This window comes from Styela clava, chromosome 3 (genome assembly GCF_964204865.1).
Source record: "Styela clava chromosome 3, kaStyClav1.hap1.2, whole genome shotgun sequence".
In the NCBI taxonomy this organism is placed as follows: domain Eukaryota; kingdom Metazoa; phylum Chordata; class Ascidiacea; order Stolidobranchia; family Styelidae; genus Styela; species Styela clava.
The window spans coordinates 3,410,192-3,429,961 of record NC_135252.1 but is presented as its reverse complement, the minus strand read 5'-3'; the positions used below and the strand labels follow the sequence as shown (position 1 = coordinate 3,429,961).

The following is a 19,770-nucleotide window of genomic DNA, read 5'->3' as shown; positions in this document are numbered from 1 at the left end:
TCCTGCAATTCCTTTTATATTACTTTATGTTGGAAATGCTTAAAGTCACAATACTTAATTTATTTTTCATAAGTTAAAATAGTTCTAGTGTATTTGCGTTTTAGATTGAAAACTTTTTTCCACGTTTTGTTTTGAAAATAAAAATATTTTTTTTGCACTTATAACTGCTTTGCGGCTCATGCATTGAATGCCTTTCTTTTTTTAACTAAAATTTGTCAGTGACGTATATTTAATGTATTTTTTAAAATTATATATGTTTTTCCAGGAACTTGCGTACTGGACAGAATTATTCAAACATAAAGTATCAAATATAAAACGGGATCGACCGCATGTTACATTTGCGGACTCATTACCACCATGTAGAGAAAGTTTTGGAAGACCACCACCAGCAAGAAAAATTCAAGCCAGTACAATCAACAGTTCAAAGGGAGAAGGATCAAGTACAAAAGAAATACCACCACAGAGATCATTTGTGCCAAGTCATAAACGTACTAGAAGTGCTCCGAATAATTTTTATCATGCTGATGAATACTATTATGCTTCAACCGGTGAGTGCGTCATTTTTAAATATTGTTGTTTATGTAATGAAATAGAGGAAAATTTGTTTTTTCCTCTATTTAGCTTTACAGCATGCGTTAAGATTAATGTCTATTACACAAATTGAATGTTATCATATAAGCTTTAAAACTATTTCTTTATTAACTCAGCTGGGTACCAAGGGATTTGCAACACACTAGATCAATTTTAAAATAATATTTTCAAATATTTAATATATTCTAGATGGGGTTATGCCCAGGAGATGATTGATTAAAAAGTATAAATATTCGCAAAATTTATTCTTATTGGTACAGAAAATTGCTCCAATTGTTTTCTCAATTCCTAAATTTGTTGAATAATATTTCGTCAAATTAAAATATGTAATAATTATAGAATCATTAATTTACTATGTTCGTTCCATATCAAAATTTCACCTATGAAATAGCCTCTAGCAATTTTGATTATAAAATATTATGATACTATTACTATCTACCAGTAATAACCTGCGCTAATATCTCTGTGTTGTACATAAAACACTGCAGGCATGCTTTGCATCTAACATGGCTGTATTAGGGTATATTTCACTCGGTTCAACTAACCTAATTTAATTAAAGTAGAGCAATATTCATTTGACTATACTATTTTGCATGCTCTTTATCTTCAGATTTACTTTGATATTTTGGTAATCTTGTTTTAGCAAATGGGGGTTACAAAAATAATTTTTCCCAAATGAATTTTGTGATGAATCATGTCTGAGTAAGAGTGTTGATTGTAAATAACACGTCATCATTACAGTGAGGCACATCAGATTAATTTTTGAATATTTGAATTTGAAAAGTTTGCAAAAAAATATTGGATACTAAGGTTATTTCCATTGTTCATGATCAAAATGTAATATGCTGTTTATTAAATTTTTAATTTAAGGAACTACAACTCGCCGTCCAGAGTTAGCTGTACCAAAAGATCTTACTTCCTTGGTACAAGTTTTGAATGCTTTAGGAATAAGCACTGTGTGTGAATTTACTTTTTATGAAGCTGTGATTGATGCTACATTGCCCAAAGTAAGTTTATTGAATGAACAAATAGTATGAGTAGGCTAATAGCATTGGTAATATACTAGTGCCGGCGCTTCAGAAGTGTGTGTACTGTGTACCAATATGGAGGTAACTAATTTTGTTTGCCTACTTTACAAGTTGTGTAAAGTGATTGAAACCTATGGGCAGGGGGTGTATTCACTCGGCTAACACAGACAGTCCCCGATCTCATAATAGAACTAAAATAAAGAAAATTGGAATAAAAATAAAACTCTAACCTGGTACACACACTATGGGAGTACCCATTCAACTACTCAATTGAACTAGGACTACAATAAGCTATTACCAACTCATTGTTAAATATATTGTTATCCTAAATGTTCAGTCCAGTCAGAAACATTCAACTTCGTATTATGAATACACTTGCTATTGAACTGCATTACCCTGGGCTGGTTCGAATTCGCACGAGGGGATGCTGTATTCCCCACTGTTGTAATGGTATTAATAAATCATAACTACTCACGTACCAGACATGAACTGGTAACAGGATGAGAGGCTGTGGTTTGTCTTAGGATTAAGCCGTCTTATCAATTTTCCTCTCCTTGGGATAATTATAATGATTTTCGTCGTTCATACTGTTTTGTATACTTTCAGGAAAATGAATTAATTCTTCTCTGATTTATATATTATTTTATTTTCTTACAGCCAATATCTTCCAGCTCTGATAAAACATGTGGATTTTCTTTTGGTTTCGACTGTGTTACCATGAGTGTAGACCACAGTGCTAATTCTCAAGATATTAATTTTATGATGAAACTCGACAGGATATGCTGGAAGGTAGGACTTCTATTAACCTTGTTAGTTTGAACAAAAATTATGTCTATAGTTGTATTTTATAATTTCAAGCAATATCAATAAATTATATAATTTCGTCATGTTGTTGGCATCACTGCAATCTGCAATATAATGGCAAATAGTCCAAATTACATTTTCATTTGGAACACATTCTTGAGAGAACGTAGAGAACGATTCTCCATTTTCGTAAAAGTGTGGAATTTATGAGTTCTTTTTTTCTTCACCCTGTATGATGAGCGAAGATTAAATATTTTGAAATTTGACATAACGTCATAATTTGGTTGGTCCCGGTCGAATACAGCTTGAGAATTGATCTGTATTAATCTCTTTTGTTTTGGAAATTATCTGGCTGTTTTATTTTTAAAATCATGATTTCCTAAGTGCGTTGCTATAGCAATATCAACTCTTATTATAAAATATTTCAAATTCATTCTTAGTTTAAAAAATTGATGGTAATCAACATTTTTGATTATTAGTCTATTTTGACTTTTTTGCAGCCAAAGAATAATTCTTTCAAAGAGTCCTCAGTATTTCTAGATTCTTCTCAAAATGTAGATACAAGATGGAATTCATTAGAAGCCACACCATATCACAAGTAAGTTTTTATTTAATATGGGGTGTCATTTTGACACATTGGATATGTTCATTTAACAAGAGTAAATATGCTGCATCATTAAATGGGTACTCCTATAGTGTGTTTACCTGGTTAGGGTTAGGCCATAATTTTATTACGATTTTCCTTATTTTAGTTCTATTACAAATTCGGGGACTGTCTGTGTTAGCCAAGTGAATATACCCCCTGCCCATAGGCTTCACTCCCTTTACACAATTTGATGTAAAGTAGGCGAACAAAATTAGTTACCTCCATATTGGTACATACACTTCTGGAGTGCGCAAAGTCCAATAATTATGAGAATTCAGTAGGTAGTTATATATATATTAGATTCATATTATTTTTTTCAATTTATTTTGTGAAGAACTGATGTTCACGATTGGGGAACAGCATTCAGCCTTGATACATTACGACTCCATGGACAAGCAACATTTGGTCCCGCTATTGGATCGGCAGGAATTAACAATGAAAAAACTTCACAAAATGCTGGATCTTTCTGGCCCAGACAACAGTAGGATTTTTATTATTCACACCTTCGCACTTTTGCACCGTCATGATCATGCAAGAAACTACTAGGCTTGGCAGTTGTGGCGCACCGTGCTAAGCTTCAGGAATAGGCTCACCACAGCATCTGTGATCACCCTGCGTGGGTTAGCAATTTCGAATCCCATGCAGGGATAGTTATGTGTGAGAAGATTGCTGCTGGACTCCTCGTTGCTGTAGGGTGGTTCACGTAATCGTTAGTCTGTTACGGCATCTGCCATCATCAAGTCCATGCTCCCGAAAACAAATAACTGGCTAACTAATTCCATACCTGACGTGGACTAGCAACTGGACGAGAAGATTTTTTCTCCCCGGGATAAATATGTAAATCCCATCCTACTATTTTCAATTGGATTAATCTGATTGGAATTTTCTGGTGCTAAATTGCTTACCCCATTTTTTAAATCCTGGGTTTGGTGATGGGTATGGGGCTTGTACACGGGTATATAGCATCCTAGAATCTGATGCATTTTCTATGTCAGAAAGGAAATGGGGGGTAGTTGTCACTGTTGATATTGAATTTTGAACAACTTCGATGTTCAGCCATGGTGGTCTCAATTCCCCACTAGCAACGGACTGCACATGCCCTATTAGACTTTGCAATTCTTGTCAAGCTAAAACCATGGATGTAATTCATTTCTATTGATTCACGTTTCGTCAGAATCGCGTCTTAGAAATATGACGAGGCTGCGCAGACTTTCTATTACAGAAAGTTCAATAATTTTTCTACACTTCATCACACACTTGCTGTTGTACATCTGATTAGACTATGCAGATTCGCAGGCTCTGATCTTGTTGGGGGATAATTATCCTGTGTATGCGGGGATTGCTTAACTCCTTTTCATGGTTCACGTAACTGCCAATTGGCACGTCTTTCTCTGTCAAGTCCATGTATCAGAAATGAAAAACTAACTTATTATTCCTATGCCGACTGGTATGCACTGGTAACCAGACAGAATGCCATAGTTCAGGGATGGCGAACCACTGACCCGCGGGTCACAAAGTGACCCACCGCGTTTTATCCGTGACCCACCAAGGTACGAATAAACTTTAAAAAATGCTAACATATCAGTGATAAAAATTTATAAAGCCGGCCTTAAATTAATTTAACAATAACTAAACTATTATAAATAATGTACCGTCAGTTGGGCAGTAGGACTGCGATCGCTCATATTCAAATGTGGATTCAAATGAACGCATGTCTCAATGTCTGCACCGCTGTGTACCGTTATTCATTTATTGGCTCTGACATTGTTTATGAAATAACAATGCAATTAATCTGTTCATTTCTCGCGACGTCTTGTCTCTTTCGGAAGTGCATCCGCCATCTGTATACTGTTTTAGGGGTTATACGAGAACTAGATGCTACTTTGCATTTCATTAGTTTCTCGCCTACAATGCCATTGAGAAAACAAAATATTTCAGACCTTAAATAAAACCCTAGAAATCCAAAATAACATTGGGGGAGTGTAAAAGTGTCTTAATGTGGCTGAAAGCTGATCAAAAAAAATATATTACACTATTAGAGTGGAATTCCCTCCAAACACTGGAACCTTAAAATAGTTTGCCGCATCATCATAAACGTTTTTGGTAATTCATATGCGTGTTTTCGTACTCTAATTTCATAAAATCGAGTGCCACATAAAATCCCTGTTAGAAGCGTTGCATAAGTAAAGCCCAAAACTACACCAACGCCAACAGAAGCTTATAAGATTTGTTCCAGAAGTTTCATAATTGTAGATACAAACATTGATTAAGTAACTGTGACCCCCCACTCTCTTCTGTTACGCGATAAAAATATAATTTTTGACCCATTCATTGAAAAAGGTTCGCCATCCCTGCCATAGTTCTCCATGTATGTCATCTTACCAGCTTTCTTCTTCACCGGGATAAATATGAAATTCCTGTTGTATCACTAGGACTGGGTATTTGAATTTTTAAAGATATAGAAAATTGTGAACATTATTATTCAATTATATAATTATTTTATGTCAAATTGGGTATGTTTTTGTGTCTGGTATTTAGGGTTGCTATGAATTTTTTTTTTTTATAATGTAAAAATAACAGATTCAGTTCGCTTAACATAGCTTTCATTTTCAGTGTTGCAATATCTGTTGATGCAAAAGCTGCCGGAACTCAGATTGAATTATCTCAAACTGCAGCACAGTGCATTGCTTGTATATTATCTTGTGTTAATAACTCATCTAATGATGAAACAAAATTTAATAAAACATCTATGCTGAGACAAACTTCATTGGCAGTTGATGCATCAAGTTCAAGTGTGAGATCTGATCCACACAAATTAACAAAACTTGAAAAATATTCATTTTCATTGGCATTTGCTGAAGTGGAAGTGTCACACGTAAGTTGTTTATTGAAATTTCTAAATTTTCTGTTACACTGTTTTATTAAACCATGTTCACTGAAAAGTCTTGTTATTTATGCCGTAAAACAGTGGTTCCCAACGTTTTCTGATACATTTTGTATATTTTGAAATTCTCCATTCCCCCTTACGATGTATAGAAACTAAATTTATATGTTGTCCACTTGCTAATTTGATATAAGAATCAGCAAGTAATATGCGCTCTGTCTTTTGTACAGTTTAAATAGTTTATAATGTTGCACAAATAGATATTGAACAAGTCAAAAATACACAAATATAAAGTAAACTTTCCACCCCAAAAACGATAAAATTTCTTTCATTTGGTTAAGAAATGCTGACTTATTGGCAAAATTGTCTTGTACCAGTACTTTATAAGAAGTTCGAAAAGAAGCTTATTTTTAATTCTGCCATATATTCCTACAAATAGCATTTATAATACAAAAAAGGGGCCATATTTACAACATGACGTAAGTACCTCCAGTTGGCATGGCAAACCATTTTTGCATGTGTTATTCCTAACCCCCACCTGACTACGTCTTTCAAATAATACGTCACTATGGCGTCACAGTAAGGCTCTTCAAACTATACTAACTATCATCCAAGATGCGCGGTCGATCACCCGAAATCAAGCAAGCTAATTCTCTCTTTTTTTTCGTCGTAACGATCCCGATATGAGAGAGATCGCTGGCATAAGTGAGTTTGTTATTGTCGGCGAAGATGCCATTCCGGGCAATTGTAAATATATTTTGGCAAGCTCTTTGATGTGATTGTGAGGCCGTAGTGAGGAAATCTTCGGATGACAGAGCCAGGTGGGGATTAGGGATAACATATGCAAAAATGGGTGTGCCACGCCAAATAGAAGTATTCATGTCGCTAAGTAAAGTGGGTTGTTGAATCTCCACTTGATTGTAGCAAACTTCCTAATCAACAACAATCCAGGTCAAGTGTTATGGTAAATCGTGATCTTCAATATTATGAAATAGCATATTTTTGATTGATTTTATTCAAAATATTCATTCAGATTAATATGTTTATACTTCCATCTGATACAACTGGATGCGTCGACTGTTTAATCATGAGAATTGATAGTTTGAGAACAGAAGTAAATCTAAAGGATCGAAGATTAAACATTGAAGGTGTTGGGGTATCAACTGTACCCAATCCATACTTTTCTGCTTTTGCATCTTATGAATCTGGTTATAGCGATCAAAAAGGTAACTATTACCACATATCCAGTCATTTTCCCATGATTTGAACTGAAATTCAAATATTGCAACTTGGTATTAAGCTATTCTATTACTAGGTTTTCATCAAATTTAACAAAATACACTAGAATTATTCAGATTCAGATTCAGATATTTTATTTCCGCCGTGCATGAAATATTGTAGCGACACAAGTAATAATTGGCCTAGTGTTTAAAAAGCGTTAGACTAACTGTCATTGCAGATTGCACATCTCAGGTTTGAGCCCCACCCCCCCATTACTGATATGTGAAGAGTTAACTATTGTGGGGGAAACTGCAATCTTTCTGGTACACTATTGCCTGCCAAAATCACTTACACCTTGGAAGAGGTGGTGGGTACTAGATTTGAATGCGAGAACTTCAATCTGAGACACCACCACGGTTAGGATCATTTCTGTAACTTAGCCCATTGCATGGCATACCCATTTATTTCAAATATCTTGTTGTATTCTATAATCACTTTCTTAAAATCTCTAACCTGGATTAATTTAACAATTCTGTATTTTTATTTTACAATTTTTGAATCCGAAATAAATTAATTTTATTATTAATCCTACAAATATTTTTGCTAATTACATAATTCTCTAAAATATTTAGGATCAAAATTAAGACCTGTACCATTGAGTGTTCGACAACAGCAGACAAAAGTATCACAATATCAATGTATTTCTGTGAATGACATGCAACCTTTGCATGCTGCTTTCAATGCTATTGATCTTGAATATAAAGTTATCGAACGTGAAGAACCTGAAGATGAACAACCTTCTTGTGAGTATATTCAAATATTTGAAAAGTTTCTGCAGTTCAGTTCTTACACATGTATTTTAAATGAATGCCTGAGTGGTGTATGGCATGGGCTCTCATAGTGCTCCATACGGGCTCCGTGAGAAAAAACCTGGGGGCTCTGCGTGCTATTCGTTTACTTATTAAAATACCGACTTAGCTACGGTAATTTTGTAACTGCCAAAAAAAGCAAAAAATAGCATCAATACAATATTTTTTAAACACAAGCAGCAAATAACTTGGACTTATTGAATAAATTCATACAGGAACATTAATCAATAAGTAACAATGTGTTTTTGTTTTCATTTCCATAAGTTTATTGATGGGCTTCGTAAATAATAGTCAACTTCTTGAAGGGCTCTTTATCACTCAGAGTTTGAGAACCTCTGGTGTACGGGATCTACTTTTTATCATAATATGGCATGTACTTTGTAGATATAAACTCTCCGGTTTTTATGATTGTCCTTGTACGTTTATTTTGCTTGCTGGATGCTTTTTGCAAAAAAGAGTATGAATTTCAATTAATTTTGTAACATGGTTAACAATTTTGCTTTGTTGCCATGTCAAGCAATCACATAAAATTGGCATCTATGGTCTTTGTAGACCTTTTATGATCCAGTTCTCCCAGGCGCCCCAGTCTATGATCTTTAAATAGTTAAGCCAGTGTGCTAATCAGATACCCTTAAAATTTTACTGTTAAAAACTGATCATGATAATGCTTGAAAAAAAATCATAAATTCCAGGTAGCAGAATCCATTTCAAATTCCTGTATCAAGATTTGTATTTATGTATCTATTACAATAAATATCTTGTATTTATTTTTATTATTTTTCAGCCATACAATCTCTTTCTATTTCTCTCAACCATGATCGTGATGTCACAATATCATGGAGTCCAAAACTTCATATGTTGATCCACCATGAATTGGTTGAAATGTTTCACATCCTGAAACAATCTGTTGTCTCTTCGCCAAAAAGAGTAAAAATTAATCCGGGTGATGGATTACCGAAAACTGGTAATATGTCTCCCCAGCATAAAAAACAAGGTATTGGGCATAGCGAATTTTTTTCTGGTTATTTAACAGATTATTTTACAGTAAAAAATGCAGAACTCATTGCGCCCCACCAGTTGTACACTAAGACATTGGTTTCACTAGGGCATTGGTTCCTAATTCTGCTCACTAAAATTTCAAATGTGCCACAAAATATAAATAAAATCAGTAGGCCTATTATAAATGTCAATTATCGGCGTTGATTGACTATGTCAGAAATTTAGTCCTATGTGCTTGCTTAATCGCACAAAACAATCTCACATATCACATTGCTTGAAGGTGCATATATTGAAGATATTTTCCTGCGGTAATAATATAATGCTGATAAATTGAAATATTCTTTCCAATGCGCTGTGATTTGCATTACCAAAAGTAAATGCGTCATGTGACAAGTTTCAAAATTTGTGCACGGCGGTCTTAGGTATATATGGTATTCAAACCTGTATATTTTTTTCTTTTTCTTTTTTATTTCAATTGATATGAACATAAATTTTAAAATCAGTCTGACATTTAAAAAAAATGTTTTTGTAATATCAGGTCAATTCTCTGTTCGATATGACATATACAAAGTTTTTTCATTGCAAATAGACGTTTAGTCAATTTCGGTTATAGGAGTAGCTTAGTTGTAAATCGTTCCAAAAATCAGTAACCAACTAGCTTCATTGAAATGGGGTTGCTCCAGAAGTATGTGTACTGTTCGCCTACTTTACATCAAGTAGTGTAAAGAGACAGAGATATATTCACTTGGCTAACACAGACAGTCCTCGAACACGTAATAGAACTAAAAATAGGAAAATTGGCATAATATTATGGCCTATCACTAACCTGGTTCACACACTACAGGAGTACCAAAATAACTCCTTTGACACTTGTCAACTAATTTGGAAGCGATGGCTTAGTGATTAATGCGTTAGTCTTAACTATGATAGCAATGAAGGTTAAATTCTGAGTTCAAATCCCATGCCCACACCTCTAGAGTTTATGAAATTGGGTAGGCAATATTGAACTGGAAAAATTGTGTTTTTTTTTTTAAAATAATATAGCTCCTTATAATCAGTAGCAGCTTGTGTATAGCCATGTCAGAATGAAAGGTTTGTAAATGCGTTATATATAAAAAAATTTGGCAATCTACAAACATTTTCGCGTATTTCCACATTTTTTCCAATTGTGATGATCAGTTAAAGTGTATAATATAAACATCAAGTTTTGTTTGTAAAAAAAATCGTTTTTTTTTTATATTGTACCATTATCAACAGTTTTCAACTTATCATCAGTAACTAATAATACATTTTCATTTCTAGCAAGAAACAGCTATTGTGCACCATCTGATCTTGAATCTTCCAAATCTAAAATGTCTTCTGCTGGAGATGGTCCTTCTGTATCAAATATTCCTGTAAAGAATTCTTCAAAACAAATCACGATAACCTCCAATTCAAGAATATGTCTCAATTTGGCATTAAAAGATGATATGAATGTAGAGTTTATATTCAATCCTATAAGGTATGTAAACTGTTTCATATATTTTCTCTGGTTATTTCTTGCTCCTATTCTGTTTATTGTATTGTGGGCACGTTTTTGTTATGATCAATTAATAATTTTATGAATTAATCAAACAATTACAATACCTTTCTCTCAAAATTTCTCTTGGACCGGAAAAAAACTCATGATATTTCACCATGAGAGGGTGATTTACGTATACTACCAAAAATTAATTCCTCATCTTGATCAGCATTTTCATTTATTATTATCATCTTATTCTAGACTCAATCCGTTTCTTTTAACAGATACACTGAACTACATAATGTTTCTAAGATATTGTTCAGCAAAGCACAAGTATTGATGGACGGACATACTATATTTAGTTTCATGAATGTTAGAATCGAATTGTCTGCCAGAAATGAGAAGATTCAACGAGACAGGTTGTTAGCTTATCATATTTTATAATATTTGATGTTTATTTTAAAATGAATATTATTTATAATATTGAAGGTAGATATTTTCTTCTCTGAAAATGTCTTAAATCATTTTCATATAAACATTAAGTAAACAATGTGGAAAGGCCCTCACATTGTGGTTAGCCATACTACCCATACATACCATACATGTTGGAGGGAAAGGTGCTAGAACTTCAAAATTTCCTGGTACTCCAACTAGATATGATACCTGGACGATCCATAAATTGACTGGACTCTGGACTTGGGGTTATGGAACTTGTACATAACATTAAATACAACAAAGCTTTTACAACAATACCAAATGGGAAAATAATGTATTGGAAAACAAACATAAGCTTTTGATGATATGTTTTGGATCAAAGTATATAAACCCTGTGTATATGTTCTGAATTAATCTATGAATGTGTGCAGTTACATTGATCTGAATAATATAGTTATTTGATAAGAAAATCCTCCAGAAATCAACTGCTAATACCAAATGGGAAAATAATGTATTGGAAAACAAACATAAGCTTTTGATGATATGTTTTGGATCAAAGTATATAGACCCTGTGTATATGTTCTGAATTAAATCTATGAATGTGTGCAGTTACATTGATCTGAATAATATAGTTATTTGATAAGAAAATCCTCCAGAAATCAACTGCTAATACCAAATGGGAAAATAATGTATTGGAAAACAAACATAAGCTTTTGATGATATGTTTTGGATCAAAGTATATAGACCCTGTGTATATGTTCTGAATTAAATCTATGAATGTGTGCAGTTACATTGATCTGAATAATATAGTTATTTGGTAAGAAAATCCTCCAGAAATCAACTGCTATTGTTGGGTATAGTGAGTGGGTGGTATCCATGCTATAAAAAACTTATCTCTACTTTTCTGAACACAAAGTGGACTTACAGGTCATCTTTCTAAATTGAAGTTTTGTATAATTCTGCTGTTGTGAGAAAAATGATTTTTTTGCATTTAATGCGCTAATCATTTTCAAATTTTCAGCACAACCTTAGATGGGTGGAATCGCTCGGAGGCTATTACTTATTTTTACAGGCTTTGTATTTTACACAAAATTTTGCTGTTTTTATAATTTGTAATGCTTCTAGCACATTTGCTAGAATCTTCCACACATTTGATCTTTATGCCCGTATAGTCGACCATTGCTCTCTGATTTATTATTATGTGTCTCTTCCTATCTTTAATTATCTTTACGTTTACTGTTCAGAGCAACTTTCAATGATTTGACGACAGAATGTAATCGTGCATGGGCATTCAACCTGTCACATTGGTCTTGTCATTTCCCCCATGGGTATGATTTTGCTGCAACTTTTGATCAGTTTGTTACAACATTCAAATGGGTCAAAGGATTATATAGGAAAACATCACATCCGTTCAGGTATTATGAAGACATTTGACAGTAATCATGAATGCCCTTTCTTCCAAATAGTGTCGACTAGGGCCCGACCGATATATCGGCCATGTTTTTCACAAATTTCGAACTATCGGTATCGGCTAATTTTACCGCTATATATCGGCCAATCACGTGACTGCCAAAGTGTCCAAATTTCGCCGGGAAAGCAGTAGTAAGCGAGTTTGCGAGCGTGGTGGCTTGCAAATTGAAGCGAGAGAAACGCGTGAACCTGTTATTTGTGTCAAATAATATACGTTGATTAATAAAGAATTCTTTTGACTAAGTTTCTCTTATCCAAAACGGACGTACGGCGGCACAGGATTTACTACTTCGTAAGCTAGTTTGCGAGCGTGATGGCTTGCAAACTGAAGCTAGAGAAACGCGTGAGCCACTTATTTGTGTCAAATAATTTACGTTGGTTAATAAAGAATTCTTTTGACTATTTTTCGCTTATCCAAAACGGACGTATGTCAGGGGATTTAACACTTTGTAAGCGAGCGTGGTGGCCTTGCAAATTGAAACGAGAGAAACATTTGAACGACTTATTTGTGTCAAATAATATACGTTGATTAATAAACAATTCTCACCGTTTCCACTTTCCACGGCCTTGAATTTCCCTTGCGCTTTGGTCGTTCAAGGCGCAATTTAACTTCTTGTATTGATATGCGATAGATGGCTGGTTCTAGCGATACTTCATGTGCCATAATGATGGCGTAATTTGTAGGATATGCTTATCATTATTAAGTCGAAAGGTTCCGCCGATTTAAAAAAAAAAGATGGGTATAATTTGTAGAGCCATTTCAAAGCAAAACACAAGAGCAAGTATGATTGGAGCCAATGCAGAAAAACTCTGCTCAACTACATCTGAGACTGATGAACTGGAGCTATTGAGATTCATAAGCTTCCTGCCCTTACAATATGTGTTCTTTCTTGCCATGCACACAATTGCATGAGTTCAACATTTCAATTCTTTTGCAAGAAAAGCACAATATTCTCAGAGTGTTGCTTGTTACTTGTAGCCATATTTGTAGGTGAGGAAACATCGGTATCGGTTCAAAAAGGCAGTATAAGTCGGGCCCTAGTGTCGACTTTATAAAATATCTATCAATGTTTTTCTGCATGTTTTAGGGTAAACTCTTACCTTACTTATATTCGATTTGATTTACCTTACTTATATTCGATTTGATTCAATAATCGTCACTGTTTGAAAGTAAGCATTACGTCTTTTCATGAGGTATTTCCATTGATGGAGTCAAAATGTAAATGAATATCACAGAGGCCTTAAAATTACGGTACTAATAATATGAATGAAGCCTCAAAAAATTATCTCGATATTCATCTTATTTTGTTGTAAGGAAAGGCTTATTTATAGTTTAGAATTCTTCTCATCTTCAAATGTATATTGCAAAAACAAATGATAATAATAGATTATGAGTTGCCCTGTGTGTCTCATGTATTTCAAGTTTTGGAATTTTCACTTTGGTTCCGTCAAGTGAATTCAGTAAATACCCTTATTTCCATAGGATTCGCATGGGCTACTGGTAATGCTGCTAAATATTGGACCTTAGTGGTTTATATTTGAGCATTGTTCTCTTGCTTTACATGATATTTTATTCAATTTTTGGTTTCAGGAGTCCAAAACTACCACCTGATTTATTGATTGTGATTGACAAGTTCATTTTTGATATTGCTGATTGGGATTTTGAATGTCGTCTTCGAGATAATCATGAATTGATGAAAGATGAATGGAGAGAAAGTGAAAAAAGAAGAAAAATTCTGGATCAAAGAGTCACTGATCTTAGGCGGGAAAGAGGAGAGTTTTTGCCTGCTAAAAAGGTAATTAATTATACATTTCCTCATTACTTCAGTCACAAGAAATATTATTATTCAGTAGTTACTTCTATAAGCCAAATCAATATATAGCTTTTAGAATCATACTCACTGTTGGTAAGGTTGTGTGACATTTTTTTCTGTTTTCATCGACAAATCATAAAGCATAAAATGAACTTTTAAATATATGTTAATGAACTCTTTCTTGGGTGAAATCTTTCAGTTAAATGTAATGTGTAAGGAAATGTTGTAGAATTTCTAAATAATTTGAAGAAGTTCTTCTTTATACCTTTTTTTTGTGTGAAAACATATTCATATGAATGGTTCATATGGAATGTCCAAACAGTTTTGTATTCCTAAATTATGTTTTCTGGCTCGTTTCTATTGGGAAACGAGAAAATTGTGTAAAAAGAATCGTGATAAATGATGACTCCAAAAATTGTAATTTTAGATGATTTGAGCAGAAAATTGTATTTCAAAATAATCTTTTTGAATAATCTTTTTGATAAATGAATATTTCATATTTTTTCTCTTACAATTCAAAATAAATCTTTATTTTACAAATAGTGTGACTATTAATCAAAAATAGAATTCAAAATCCAGGATAATCTTGGTTAAAATTGGGCTCCACGAATTTCAATATCTATGTGATAAGTCTCAAAATTTATCGATATTGAATAAAAAATAAAATGCAGATTGAAGAATTATATATCAAGTTGGAAGAGGAAAATACAAGAATCTATGTTGATCGATGCAAGAAGTTGCATACATCTAAAGAACCAACGATTATAGATTCACCATCCTGGAAGACACATTCTAGATCTTGTTCAGTTCCTCTTCAGTTTCCCTCTTCTCCTGTAAATCATTCTTATGAACCTAATCTTTCCCCGGTTTTCGAAGAAGAATTTCCAGTTACCACGCCGTCTCAAATCAGGTCCAGTTCTTTTTCTTTCGGAGTTACATCTGAAAAGAACGTCGATTCAAGTTCAAGGCTCTATCCTCCTCTATTCACTTGGTCCATCTCATCATTAACATTTTCAGGTGTGCGACGAATGAAGTTTTTTGTTGTTGGCATCGCATGGATGTTTTGATCATTTTGCATTCTTTTTTTTTTGCATGTGCACAAGTTTTTTTTACTTGACAGCATTTTTGTTTTAGTTGGTCATGGACTTTGTTTGCATCACCTATTATTTTTTATGTTATTGTTTGGCTTATTTTGTTTACTCATTGTCTTCTGTCTCTTCAGTGTGTCACCAGCTGATATCAACAGTTTCAAACATTATACAGATGTGTGATAAATTTGCACTTAATGAATGTTGGGTAACCCCATTTGTAAATCACCTTTTAGTGTTAAGACTGACAAAATTTTTACAAAAAAAATTGAAACGAATAGTTTTCTGAACAAGAAAGTTTCTAAACTGCTGATGAAGAGAACAAATAAAACTAAAAGTTTATTGCACTTTCAAAATGATTTCCATGAATAGACTTTTCTAATGATTCACCTGAAAACATAACTCTGCTTGTGATATGAACTGAATGTTTCAAATGCACTAAATATAGTCTACTTATCTTGTTTGGGCATTAGTGTGAAGCCTCGTAAACGAGAAAAATAGATTGTTCAACCAAAGAAAAACTGGACTTTAATGGTTGTGTGTGTTTGTAACCTGCTTGCAACATTATCAGCAAGTTTGTGATACTAAATTAGATATTGTACTTGTGCCTTAAAATTCCGAAATCAGATTTCTCATTTAGGCAATATACCCCTGGCATTGCAAATCATCTCACTTCCCCCAGCTCACCTATGGCGTAATAAATTGAGTAGACAATGCCGAACCGAAAAGATTCTGGTCATTCTAAATAATAGAAGCTCCTTTCTTATTGTTAAATATCAGGTATCACATGTAAAGTGCGTGTCGTATAAAAAAGGGTAAAAATATTAATAATCAAATTTGCCGTATCTGCTGAATTGACAGGTGAATAAAAACTTACATCTTTGCCTGATTTTATAACTACAGCTTGAAGAACTCTATCGACAATTGGAAGATACAAACGTTAGCATCTACCTGACAAGATCACATAAAATGTATTCACAACCAATCAAACCAAGCCTATTTAGATGGACTGTAGATAATTTTGAAGTATCAGGTTGGACAATATAAATTATTAAAATATGTGCTGTTATACGAAGCAAGAAATTATAGAAGTGATATATATTTCTTGTTCATGGTAAATCAGGTTATATTTGTTTTACAAATGCTCGGTACTGACATAGTCACTTGTGCAAGTCGTTTATTATTTTTACATTCACAACTTTATTTTGCATGCTTATTGTTTTGCATATTCTGCATGACGCTCGACAGTGTTATTTTTATATTATTATGCATTTTTGCTAAAATTAAGTTATGTGGTACTTTGACTCAAAAATATTTTAAATTTGGCTTCCTTGTTCATACTGATATATAGTCCACTGGTGATTTATATATATATGCGGTAGAATTTCCAATTTATACACAATCTGAGTGAATTTGTATTTAAAATATCAAACTCATTTAAAACTTTGTTATCATAATACAAAGCTTTATAAGAAAACCCATATGAAAGATACCTACCGGTATTTGAAATTAACAGTCAATTTTTTAAAATAATCAACATTGGAATATTGGAAAATTCATTTTGAATTTAGTTCTTGCTGACCAGTCAATGCATGGGATGGATAATGCAGTTGAAACGATTAAAAATATTGACAAAGTGTCTCCTTTTCCACAAATGAAAACTGAAGATTCAGGTATGTTATCCATTCTTTTTTAGTATACTTACTATTTCATCCTTTTGGAATTAACTGTGATTACGTTAACTGTTTTGCAATTAATGCGAGACTGGAAAGATTCTGGGTTCTTCCAAAATAGTAAAAAGTGGACCCATGGATCCTTTTGTTAAATCGTTGTTATTGTTAGTATCTTTGGTATTCTTATCGTTGTTGTAAAAAATTTTTGTGGGATTCGTTTTTCACTTTAAATTTGTGTGAGCGTCCCATAAAAATAAAAATTATGCGATGTGTGTCGGTTCCGCGATTATGTATTGTTCAGCGATCTTGTGGTCAGATTTTCAGTACCATAAAAGACTTGTTACTACTTTGTTTTGTCCACCGTGTCTACGTATTTGAGCATTGCTTCCTTGTTATCATTTTCTGCTGACTTGTTTAAGGTAAAAGTATGATAATGCCTTGTAAAGATTAGTTTTTCTTTAGATTTTTCTTATAGTTGTGCAATTGATCTAATTATTGACCAAGATCGACAACTAAACAAGTTTGAATGATACCCTTTTCATATGGTTGTCACGACTTTCATTTTTACTGGGATATTTACGTTTATTCGAAGATGGGTATGATTTTGTAACTCTGTGGTGTCGAAGTATTCGTCTTCATGCTGGCAGACATCAATGCAGAATAAGAAATTATCCTCAATATTTGATGGATGTTGGTGAATGGAAAATATGGGGAAAGTTTTGTGGAGCTGAACAAAAGGGATCTCCAACAGCTCAGAGAACGGGTATTAAACATATTTTTGTGTAGATACGCTAAGAAAAGAAAGTACACAGAAATTTATATTTGACTCAGACTCCAGTTTTAGAAGAAAAGTTAGATTTTATCATCTCCATAGAGCAGTGGTTCTTGAACGGAGGGGCGCGCCCTTCGAGGAGGGGGTAGACAATTTTTTGAGGGAGCGTGATGCTAATTGAAAATAGAAATATTTTTTAAATTTGATCTTGCCCGCATTATTTCAAAACTTTTCATTTATTCCATTATTTACTTTCCATCCACATATTTTCAACTTGTTTTTTTTTGAATAAAACATAGTTTCACCTTACTATCTGTTATTTTTAGCTTATTGTTAGCTAGTTATTTTTGAGGTGGGTGCAAGACTTGACAATATATAAAAAAGGGGCGCAGCTCAAAAAGTTTGTGAGCCACTGGCATAGAGGATCTGAAATACTGACTTCCGATTATGGGGAATTTCATCTACTACTCCCACAAATCCAGTGAACACATGGCAAATTATGACTCTACAGCCCAGTGTAAAACTAGAGAAATGGGGCAATGTTTACATTCATGATTAAAAATCTGTCAGTGTACAACTGCTAAAGTTTCAATTCTCAATATCACCCTTAGTTTGGTTTTGCTGAGTTGTTGTTCCAGAAATAAATAGGAAATTGAGGCTTTGGGAAACATGTGTCTTTAGACTGATTACGATTTCATTTATTTTGCTTTTTAATTCATTGTGACTTGTAATATCTATTTGATTTTGTGCAGAGTATGTTCCACTTCCTCAACCATGGGGACCAGGGAAGGTGAATCGAAACATGCCTGCATTAAAATTTTACTATGATTGGAGTAGTGACGTTCAATCATTCAGTATGGCATGGGGACCATGCTGGGACCCTGCATGGTCACAGGTAATTTTTTCATCAATTTAGCACTTAGATGCTTTTTTGAGAAACTAATAGAATTGTTATTGTACTTTTGTATCCTTCTTTAAATAATTTTTTTTATTGGTAATCCAGAATTCATTAATACTTTCGACTTACAATAAGGAGTGTCCATGCCCAAAGGGTTATAAATATTGGATTCTAATGATTTTTGATTCATTCTACATCACATTTATTTATTGCTTGAGGAAAGGAAAGACATATATATATATCCAAATTTTTTTTGTTAAATTAGACGTAAATTGTGATTTCGGTGCAATTGAAGAAACATTACCGGTACATAAAAAGAAAAGACAGGATAGGATTTTTAAACTTCTCTAAAGAGTTGAGAAAGCCGATAATACGGCTTCCATGTATATGAGGAATCATGTCCTTTATGTCCAGCTATTCCAGTACAGTTGGATATGGGAATAGTTGTTCCATATGCGTGGACTTGTTGAGTGCGACTTGTCGCAGTTACATGACCTTCCCTGTAAAGATGAAGAGTCCATCGACCATTTTACAGTCTAGCACATAATCACCTCCACAGGATTTGAACCTGTGAACAAGGTAATCAGCAGTGTAATATCCATGGCCAGCATGTTCCTCACGATTAGCCCAAGAGCCAACCGCCGGGCTATCTCATCCCAGATGAAGTTGCATATTTTATGAATCTTATTTTTGATCAATTTTTGAATTATTGTTATGATTTACACTCTTGATTTGGACATTTTTCTTGCAAGCATCCAAACTGCATTTTCACGTTGGTGTCCACGAGTGCAATGCCTGTACGTTTTCTGTATTTCAGGTGAATCTTGCGATAAACCTTCTCAATCATCCATCAGTTGATCCAAGCAATCCATTATCTTGGTGGGACAAATCAAGGATTATATTTCATGGCAGGTTGATGATGTCTATGGACAGGTGACTTTGAAGTTTGATATTCATTGAAGTTTAATAACTATGATGGCATATCAGTCCAAGTCATTTTTCAATCAATCAGTGAAATACAATAGTGCAATGTTCCATGACCAGGGATTTTTTCATCCTTGCTGGGAAATTTTACGT

General features: G+C 33.7%; 1 protein-coding gene across 3 annotated transcripts in view; it reads left to right on the top strand.

The window, feature by feature from the left end:
- The window catches only part of LOC120342700 (bridge-like lipid transfer protein family member 2), a 45,714-nt gene that overhangs the window by 7,844 nt on the left and 18,100 nt on the right, over positions 1-19,770 (top strand). The window contains exons 10-27 of one of the 3 annotated variants that reach the window (XM_039411650.2): positions 266-548; positions 1,462-1,598; positions 2,277-2,408; positions 2,924-3,021; positions 3,404-3,550; positions 5,683-5,944; positions 6,987-7,179; positions 7,807-7,977; positions 8,828-9,037; positions 10,345-10,543; positions 10,828-10,962; positions 12,223-12,393; positions 14,040-14,244; positions 16,254-16,383; positions 16,922-17,023; positions 17,616-17,786; positions 18,548-18,690; positions 19,511-19,626. In XM_039411650.2, coding sequence (XP_039267584.2) covers positions 266-548; positions 1,462-1,598; positions 2,277-2,408; positions 2,924-3,021; positions 3,404-3,550; positions 5,683-5,944; positions 6,987-7,179; positions 7,807-7,977; positions 8,828-9,037; positions 10,345-10,543; positions 10,828-10,962; positions 12,223-12,393; positions 14,040-14,244; positions 16,254-16,383; positions 16,922-17,023; positions 17,616-17,786; positions 18,548-18,690; positions 19,511-19,626 — 3,005 coding nt within the window. Of the gene's footprint in view, positions 1-265; positions 549-1,461; positions 1,599-2,276; positions 2,409-2,923; positions 3,022-3,403; positions 3,551-5,682; positions 5,945-6,986; positions 7,180-7,806; positions 7,978-8,827; positions 9,038-10,344; positions 10,544-10,827; positions 10,963-12,222; positions 12,394-14,039; positions 14,245-14,933; positions 15,280-16,253; positions 16,384-16,921; positions 17,024-17,615; positions 17,787-18,547; positions 18,691-19,510; positions 19,627-19,770 lie in introns of all 3 variants that reach the window. The other 2 variants (XM_039411648.2, XM_039411649.2) reach the window with 2 other exon arrangements.